Raw genomic sequence first — 10272 nt, 5'->3', positions numbered from 1 at the left:
GTGCGTTTGTCCACAGCTTGAACAGACTTAATATGTCACCAGTAGTTACGGATGAAGAGTTCACTTAAACAACAAACTTTTTTTTTAACTGATTCCAATCATATGTTTACACTTAAAAAGTACAACATCTCTTCCAACCCGTATTAGGTTCACATGTTTAGCTCATGGACATCGCCTTACAGCTGAACAGACCTCGTCAATGTGGACCACTCGGACAGCAGTCAGAAAGTCATATGCGTCAATTCTGAAAGCGAGACTAGGATCTGCCGCTACTTAATAATAATGATAATAACACCAACAGTTCAGTTGGATACTGATGAGTTTTAACCCTTTGCCCAAAAACGGGCACGGAGACGAGTCTGCAGCGGAAATAGATGTGGAAGTATAAATTCTTGAAGACGCGATTGGTGCTCGGAATAACATCAAAGGTTTGTCTGGAAGGAATGGATAAAAATAGCTACCATGAAGGCTTCGTTCAAAGCCCGTTATTCAAGACAAAGAGAAAAAGTCACTTAGGTACCAATTAGAGCAGATTGTTACGTCAATATTGCAACATCAATACCTCACTAGAACATTGTGCTTTATATATGTGTGTTATCAACGATTTCATCTTACCAGGTTTATTGTGTATGTCACCGAATAACACGGGGATTCAGGGATATATTTAAAAACCTATACAAACGTGACTTATGGTATTCGGAACTGAGAATGAGATGACAAAACACTGTGAAGTGAATCCCGAGAATGGAGTAGAACTGTTTTGTTTTCACTAAGGACACCGAACCGATTTACGATGAGCTTGAAATTGGTGCACAGAGGAGAGCGACAAAATGGGACTTATCATAGACTTTTCGTTGTATATTATTTATTTGTAATAAAGTGTTATGTTGAGGTATGGAGAGCGACCATTATGAGTTTATGATAATAATTGATTATTTCAAACTGAGAGCGATTAAATATTGCAAATTGGCAATATGTAACAATCAAATGAGGAATGCTGAAATGCTGTGTTATTTTATATCTGTTAGAAGGTCGATTTCTCACAGGGTAAAGGTTATGTAGCAAAAATTCTCGTTTACTGTTCAAGGCAGTCAAATAGTTCATACAATGTGAAGAAAACACAATTAATTAGGTTACAGTGACCAAAGATTCAAAATATTCCAGAGTGACTCATGAACCGATGACTGAGAACAATGTCCGAGTAAACTCGCCAAGGCCTATCTAGATATAAAATTATGTGTATTAAGGGATGTCTCTTGGGATCACGTGGTCATTTCTTGTTTGTGCGGAGTTAAAAGAGGATGACCGCATTTTGTTTCCATCTATAAGTAACGAGTTCGTGTCTTTCCAAATATCCGTTATAAATTGGCAATCTGCCCCAGGAAGACGTCAAGCTTAGTTGTGTGGTGATATCAATGTACAGGATGCGGTGACGTTGCAACTTTTGTATGGGATCGGTATAAACAGGATAGAGACAAACACCGGAATAAAGTAAAATAAATCAAATGTATTCTATAAAATATTCTTTTGGGTAGTGTTACAGTTGACATTTGATCAAATTCACGTGAATAAATGAAATATATAGAGACAAAAAAAAATCCGCTTCAAACGAAGATGGGAGCAAGGGTTATGGCCGACACTATACCCCAACTTCTGTAATCATAAAAACGACATGGGAATAACACAACAAACCATCATCATTTTCAGCACACCAGGTCAGATTATACAGTACAATTCTTCTGTGGGCAGGACAATTCTATCAAAATTTATAAAACTGCAACAAATCAGAAATTTACATTCTGCATTGGAGTCCATGGCGTTTCAATCGGATGTTAATAAAAAATATTTATATTTCATGTGAGAACGTAATAATGAACAGCTGTACGTGTGAAAGATCAGGCAGGATTGATATACCAATTACTGAGATGCATAGAAGACTTTATAAACATTCGGATGAATACAGAAAAAATGTGGAATTGGTAAAAACAAAATATGGGGCTAACATGGATATGTACCACCTCCTCCCCGATCATTACTTTAAGTAAATCTATTTGGAGAGTTCATGAGATACATTGCATCTTGTACACAAATTTTTGTTTTGTTTTGTTTTTTTTCAAAAATGGTCAGGAGTGACCTTAGGCTTTTAACCTTCACTGTTGAGCTCTAAAATCTTGTCAGGTGTAGAACTTGATGGTGTGAAGCTTTGATGTAAATAAATGTGAACTACATCGGAGATATCTTCAACACAATAATTTGTTTCAAAACTGGTAATGTGTGACCTTTGACCTGAAACCTTTACTGATGACCTCTAAAATCAAATCGAGCATAGAACTTGATGATCAGATTATGAAGTAAATCTATTGATGGGTTCAGGAGGTATCTTATACAAAAGCGTGGACTGAAGGACAGACAAACACACAAAGCCTTATACAAAAGCATGGACTGAAGGACAGACAAACACACAAAGTAATTTGCAATTACTATTTACTACTTTTGTAGGTGCAACAAAGCAAAACTGACTTCACATAGAATAGGTTTGTAGATGATCTCTTATCCAAGATGTTTGATTTGGGAGAAAACATGTTAAGTCACATGCTTATTCACAACATTACACAAACACATCTGTATAAATAACATTTATTGAAAGTATAAACAATAGAAATACATGAAATGATGATGACATGTACAAAATTACTTTTGCTTTTTTCGCTTGCGGGCTGGAGCGTTGTTGAATGCTATTCCGGGTCGTCGGCTTTGAGGTAGGTAGGTTGATGTAATCTGCATCATCACAATCATTGCAATGCAGGACAGGGCCATAAAACATGCATACCATGTATAAACGTTGGTTTGTGAGACGAACCAGTCGGACCAGAAGGCCAAGATTAGAGTAACACTGATAGCTGTGAATAAAACTAAGCCTGACGTAGCATGGTATAACTTCATATCAGCTAATCTTATCTGGATGTTTAAACTTCGTAGTATACCACTGTATTTTAAAAGTATTCCTCCGATTAGCTGCAGCATGACATAGCACAGGGTGAGAAGGCCTATAAAGCCATGCCATGTCATGAAGTGACTTTTATGGTTTAGGTCTTTGTTGACGTAGATGGCAGCGAAGCCACATGAGGCACACGTTGCAGCTATGCCCATGACCCAGGCATGCACCTCTGCCTTAGCAACACGTGAGCTAGATTGAATCAGAGAGCTCTCTCTGGAGAATACAATGATTGCTTCAAACATCAGCAGCATAAACTGCAAAACAGACAGGAAAAAAAATCCGGTAACTAAAGATTATTAATAAAACATAAATACTTATTCACAATATTAATACACTAAAGTATACTGTATAGTTATTTCATTTGCATGTTTCAGAGTTGTGATGAACTTTCAATTTCGAGCTTCCTCTTACGTTAGTAAATTATCTGAATATAGCATAGTTAAATTCCTCACAAGTATTACCGACTATACGGTATGTGAATCGTTTTGAGAATTTACAATTTGATTAATACCCTAACACTTTTACAAATGGTATAGAGAGACATACAATGCATATACAGTATACATGTGTGACTATACAGAGGGAAGAATGTATTACATAGATGTAATGTATTTTGAAAAGCCAAAAACTGCTCAGGAGAACATACATAATTTCTTTAATGAATGTACGTAACTTTTTTTCAGAAAGATATTTTTTAGACATGATTTTTTTTATGATAACACACTATGTTTAATAACTAATTGCAGGCAAATTCTATCATTTTCTAAACCTTAACATTCAAATATGTAATACCAGGTAACACTCATCACCCTGTTAAAGGGAGTGGCTGTGTGTGTCAGTTGTGAAATATTTGCCAGTGTCTACATTTGTGAGAATATTTTATTAAAAACAACCACAAAATATATGTATAAAACAAAAAGATTAAAAACTATTTTTCATTAAGGGATATATCGGTGATAACAAAGTGTCCAACCCCTACCCTAGGGTTGCTGAAGAGTGAGTATCATGGACCATAAGTTGAAGTGCTTGAAAATGAAGTTGGGTAAAAAAACCTTTGTGTATTGCTCCTAAATTATCTTTTCTTCACTTTTCATATGGTGCACAGACTCTACAATATTGGAAATTATTTCTCACTCATATCTGACTGATACAGCATGGCTATTTGAAACAATAACATTGTTTCCAAGTTGGAGCAAATTCAAGCACTTAAACTAACAGGTCCTGGTGCTCACAATTAAATGCCCTAGGTTTGGGGTTGTACACTATGCATACACTTTATGTAAAAATTGTTCACAAGCTAAAATCTTGTTGGCCCAGACTTAATTGAAGTGTACAAGGGGCCTTATTGTGAGAGGAAAGCCGGGGCAACATTCAAATTCTGATTCAAAATTAGGAATTGAACTTGATGCAGGACAATGAAATAGCATTTGATGTTAATTTTATTGAACATCAATATAAATATGGTTGGGTTATCAGGACAAATAATGAACAATAAATAAGTTGGTATCAGTAGGGGGATCTTAAGATGTTTTAACCTTGATCATTATAGATGGACAACAACAATGACTTATGTAAGAATATACTTTATGAAAATATCAAAATCAATAAACGTCTAAAATGATCATTTCTTACCGCTATTGTCATCAAGGTTGGGTGCCAGGAAAAGAGACCTGAAAAATATAAGGAAAATGTCAAACAATGTCAAAATCCTTCAACATCTCATTGGAGGTACACATAATACAATGACAGTAACTATGAGTTTGAATACATCAGGCTCTTGTGCATATGAAAATTATTATGTTAAATAGAATTAATCAGCAAATCCCCAATAACAACTGTTTGTCTTTTTGTCATTACTTCTCCAGTTTTGAAGTAAATACATTCTATTTATTTTGTATCACTTGGTTTTTGGAGAAAAAAAATAGCATTATACATAGTATGAGGGTTGAGATTGTGACCAAATACATCTATTGTTTGACTCTAATGGAATGGCTAGCAATGTCCAAAGGCTTTTTCCATGAATTATTGTGAAAATTGAAAACAGTGTTTCAGAGGTAGATGGTCTATTTATGATACATTAAACTAACAATGACATTCCCATCAAAGAGTTAGTGCATTGTGTGTATATAATTTCGGTCGGAGATCCAAGATTAGCCACTCCACACCCGTAGCAGTTTGCGTTTCCCGGAAAGCTAAGAAATGGCCTAGTCTGTTCTGTTCTGATTGTGTTCTTAGGCAAGACCCCAACTGCTGTGGATGACATACGAGGGGTCTCCCATATATTGTTCAGTGACACAGCCACCAGCTACTACAAATAGACCCTGCCTCAAAGTAACGGTTGGCAGTTATCAGGGCAATAAACCCAGTAAACAGAGTTAGACTGAGCTAGATTTTAAATTGTTACAGTATAAAACTACCAGATCATTCATGCTATACTTGGTATAGACCTAAACATACATCACAAGAGGCCCATGGGCCTTAACGGTCATCTGACAAAAAGCAAGCCAAACCTAGAAAGTGGGTTGAGGTCATTCATTTGAACAAACTTGGTAGCCTCTCCTCCAAGCATCTTACAGGCCCAATATCAGCACTCATGGACTTTTGCTTGTTGAGAAGAAGTCGTTTGTATATTTTAACATATTTGACCCCTGTGACCTTGAAAGTGGGTTGAGGTCATTCGTTTGAATAAACTTGGTAGCCTTTCCTCCCAGCATGCTACAGACCCAATATCGGCACTCATAGACTTTTGCTTATTGAGATGAAGTCCTTTGTATATTTTAACATATTTGACCCCTGTGACCTTGAAAGTGGGCCAAGGTCATTCATTTGAACAAACTTTGTAGGGCTCCATGCCAGCATGCTATGGGCCAAGTATTAGCCCCCTAGGCCTTCTAGTATTTGAGAAGAAGTTATTTAAAGATTTTGACATATTTGACCCCTGCGACCTTGAAAGTTGTTCAAGGTCATTCATTTAAATAAACTTGGTAGCCTTTCCTCCCAGCATGCTACAGACCCAATATCGGCACTCATAGACTTTTGCTTATTGAGATGAAGTCCTTTGTATATTTTAACATATTTGACCCCTGTGACCTTGAAAGTGGGCCAAGGTCATTCATTTGAACAAACTTTGTAGGGCTCCATGCCAGCATGCTATGGGCCAAGTATTAGCCCCCTAGGCCTTCTAGTATTTGAGAAGAAGTTATTTAAAGATTTTGACATATTTGACCCCTGTGACCTTGAAAGTTGTTCAAGGTCATTCATTTAAACAAACTTGATAGCCCTTCATCCCAGCATGCCACAGGCACAATATCAGCAATCTGAGCCTTTTGGTTATTGAGAAGAAGTTGCTTATTTAAAGATTTGAGAAGAAGTTATTTAAAGATTTTGACATATTTGACCCCTGCGACCTTGAAAGTTGTTCAAGAGAAGAAGTTGCTTAAAGATTTTAACATATTTGACCCCTTTGACCTTGAAAGTGGGCCAAGGTCATTCATTTGAACAAACTTTGTAGGGCTCCATGCCAGCATGCTATGGGCCAAGTATTAGCCCCCTAGGCCTTCTAGTATTTGAGAAGAAGTTATTTAAAGATTTTGACATATTTGACCCCTGTGACCTTGAAAGTTGTTCAAGGTCATTCATTTAAATAAACTTGGTAGCCTTTCCTCCCAGCATACTACAGACCCAATATCGGCACTCATAGACTTTTGCTTATTGAGATGAAGTCCTTTGTATATCTTAACATATTTGACCCCTGTGACCTTGAAAGTGGGCCAAGGTCATTCATTTGAACAAACTTTGTAGGGCTCCATGCCAGCATGCTATGGGCCAAGTATTAGCCCCCTAGGCCTTCTAGTATTTGAGAAGAAGTTATTTAAAGATTTTGACATATTTGACCCCTGTGACCTTGAAAGTTGTTCAAGGTCATTCATTTAAACAAACCTGATAGCCCTTCATCCCAGCATGCCACAGGCACAATATCAGCAATCTGAGCCTTTTGGTTATTGAGAAGAAGTTGTTTAAAGATTTTAACATATTTGACCCCTGTGACCTTTAAAGTGGGTCAAGGTCATTCATTTGAACAAACTTGGTAGTTCTTCATCCCAGCATGACACAGGCCCAATATCTACACTCTGAGCCTTTTGGTTAATGAGAAGAAGTTGTTTAAAGATTTTAACATATTTGACCCCTGTGACCTTTAAAGTGGGTCAAGGTCATTCATTTGAACAAACTTGGTAGAGCTCCATGCCAGTATCCTCTGTGCCAAGTATTAGCCCCCTAGACCTTCTAGTATTTGAGAAGAAGTCGTTTGAATGAAAAGTTTACGGACGGCACATGGCGGACGGCACATGGCGGACGGCGCAAGGCGCACGGCGGACGACGACGGACGAAGCATGATGACTATAGGTCATCGGACCCTTCGGGTCAGATGACCTAAAAATGTTAACTTATAGTGTGATGTCCTATTACCAAAGTATACTGGGTACTTGTATATGCATACATGTTCACATATGGACTGTGTGATTGGTGATATTTGTGACATGATATTGTGAACTCGAACGAGCCAGAAACAGCTTCAAAGGAAACTCTATGAAAATATGTCCACTGAGGGTAAAAAACAAGCACATGAAACAGCACATACTATTTGAGAGTGTGGAGAATATACAGAATAATTTTCCAGAAAATTAGTCACAGCACCAAAAACCAATACATTAAGAACAGATCTGACAAGGTGTTGAAAAATCAAATACTGATGCACACAACTATAGAGCAGAGATCGAAAGTGTTCCCAGGAAATGACAGACCTACTTGAAACAAACATCCTGTTCGGTGAAGAGGAACAATGGTTCTGTATTGGAAAACTAACTCTAAGTAACTATAAATTATTAAGTATGTCATTCCATACATCTTAAAAAAGTACTAAATTTCTGGTCAAAGTACATGTATGCCTATTAAGCATCAACAGGCCATCAGATCATATGTCGGGTATATTCTTCATATTTAGTTGTAGTATCCTTCATTTAAGACATTTTTCCTAAATACTGTGACAAATAGCATTGTCACCTTTAGATTTAGGGCACGCGTAGTGGAACTCCGTTCACTTCAACTTCAGATACGACTAGGACACATGGATACAGATATAATTAAAACGTTGTATTCAGCATGTTTAAAATTATCATAGTACATGTAGATAAAGTACATACAGATAAATAAGTTCATGGGGAAGAGACAAAGCCAATAAAAACAGAGTGTCATAAACACGTCTGCACTCTTGGGAGTCCAAGCTCTGTCTGCTAACACAAAGGAACACTACTCACGAAGTCAACTTTCATACCAGTGGCCACTTGACTTACACACTCTGAAACCCATTACAAAGCACAATATAAGTCCACTTGTCACACACATTCGAAACACAAAGGACGACTCGTCACACACAAGTACACGGACCGGTTGTACAGGTGACGTGGCCAAAAATAGATCACCTACCTGGACAACGGCATGACTACGAATACTACAATAAATATCGGCATTCGCTCATGCATGCTCGTACATCATTCACACCACATAATCATAAGTTTGTGACAATATTTTCAGATCTAACCTCAATTATAAATATGTAAATGAAGTACATAGTAATCAATCTACAATTCATTTGTCATAAGTCCTTTTCAACCTTAATGGGTCCCATAATACAAAATTTAAGTATTTCCAAAAAATTCTCAGGACTCGCATGTAGATCACCATATAAATCCAGGGGTAGCACCAACACGGTACATTCTTATTGAGGTTCTGTTGGTTCTTTATATCCCTTGCCCGGATACCACCCAGTATGCAGGGCGATTGAAGAATAGGGGAAACTAAGTACATATGTCAATCGCAACAGGTTCAGGATAAGTTGATTTATCGTTATAATCATGTGATGTCTATTGTAAGACGTCACAAATAACAATAAAAACCTTTTCCTGATTTTTAGTACCTTAGGGGTAAAAATTTTTCCTGAAGAAGCCCACTGTTCGGGCAAAACTGGTAGACGTTTCACACTAATAAAAATCAACTTATCCCGAACCTGTTGTGATTGGCTTATATACTTAGATTCATCACTGGTATACTTGTGTAATCTACAGTATCCTAAACTTAAAGTATCATCTGGACATCAGTTATGGACCTTTATGTATTTCGGAACGACCATTTTAGCGAGCATGACCCTTGTTATCTTACATTCGGATAATTATGTGTTTTTCTTAATACGATTTTCTTCATGTCAAACATCCTCACAGATATGATGAAATAACCTATCAATCCATCCTCGGATGCCAGTGTTTTGTAGTCATCTGTCATGTGATTAAAAATCGACCATGAATAAAAGCAGATACGTATATTATATCACGTGATATATATGTCTCTGATAAAAGGCAACGCTTTCTTGCCACTTTTGGCAACGGAAATCCAAACATGCACGTCTTATACTGATTTTCTTTAATTATCACTTTTGATAACTTATTTCTGATTGTAATTAACCAGCGAGCTGTAAATATAGAGATGGAAAATTAACCTTATCATCAGAAACGGAAGTGCATTCATTTCAGGTGAGCAAATTTGTGGTCGGATCTGTGGATATTTTTCTAGAAGAAAACTTGTGTTTCATCGATCAGTACGAACACATTTAAAATTATGTATCTGTTTGATGACATTTCGTCCATATGGTGTTGCTAGCGAGAAATGATTCTTAAGGTATCCGAAACTAATGGGCCGAGGGCTGGCCCGGTCGATCTATTGCTCAATCGACTCTGGACCCGGACATTGTCATGTGCATTCCAGTAAGCGATTCAACACGACGCATCGACAGAATCACTAGAACAAATATATTGAAACACACTTACTGGAACCAGGAACGGCAGTGTATATCATAAAGGCCGTCAACGCAATAGCTGCTACGTGGGCTACCATGCCTGCTGATTCTGGCGGCGTCGTCAGCTCGACAACAAACTTTGAGACCGTCGATGTCAAATGTAAGCTTCTCGTATCAGCGTAAATTTGTTAGAGAGTCAAACATTGTAAAGATCTCTCACGGAGTGTAATATGACCATATGATATTTTGCGTAGCATGGCACGAGGTAAAAACGACACTCGCATTTTTGGCCTTCTGTTGGCAAGTTTTCCCCTGAGCTTTAGTGTTTGCAAACAGATTCAGTATATGGAGTATAATAGAGGGGGATAACACTTACATTTGTCAGGCAGACAACGTCTAGATACTGTAACCAAAACTACCTTCACGC

General features: G+C 37.4%; 1 protein-coding gene across 2 annotated transcripts; it reads right to left on the bottom strand.

Moving 5' to 3' along the window:
* Positions 1-2689: 2689 nt before the first annotated feature.
* LOC132558461 (transmembrane reductase CYB561D2-like) lies at positions 2690-9943 on the bottom strand. Of its 2 annotated transcripts, none has more exons than XM_060223037.1 (3): positions 9877-9943; positions 4631-4668; positions 2690-3252 (listed from the first exon to the last, which is right to left on the bottom strand). In XM_060223037.1, exons 1-3 carry the CDS (start codon positions 9941-9943, stop codon positions 2692-2694), a joined length of 666 nt encoding a protein of 221 aa, XP_060079020.1. In that variant the 3' UTR covers positions 2690-2691. The 2 variants fall into 2 exon arrangements, with proteins under 2 accessions (XP_060079020.1, XP_060079021.1); XM_060223038.1 differs by lacking the exon at positions 9877-9943 and adding an exon at positions 9549-9617.
* Between the last annotated feature and the right edge of the window lie 329 nt (positions 9944-10272).

Source organism: Ylistrum balloti, unplaced genomic scaffold (genome assembly GCF_031769215.1).
Source record: "Ylistrum balloti isolate Yb309-2 unplaced genomic scaffold, AGI_CSIRO_Ybal_v1 Utg370790, whole genome shotgun sequence".
Taxonomy (NCBI): Eukaryota; Metazoa; Mollusca; class Bivalvia; order Pectinida; family Pectinidae; genus Ylistrum; species Ylistrum balloti.
The sequence above is the reverse complement of the archived record's forward strand: the minus strand, read 5'-3'. Positions and strand labels throughout refer to the sequence as shown.

Coding starts and splice junctions, on each gene's coding strand:
- LOC132558461 (XM_060223037.1), bottom strand. CDS start 9,943: ATGGTAGCCCACGTAGCAGCTATTGCGTTGACGGCCTTTATGATATAC. Junction 4,669..9,876: donor CACTGCCGTTCCTGGTTCCA/GTAAGTGTGTTT, acceptor TATATTTTTCAG/GTCTCTTTTCCTGGCACCCA. Junction 3,253..4,630: donor CAACCTTGATGACAATAGCG/GTAAGAAATGAT, acceptor TCTGTTTTGCAG/TTTATGCTGCTGATGTTTGA.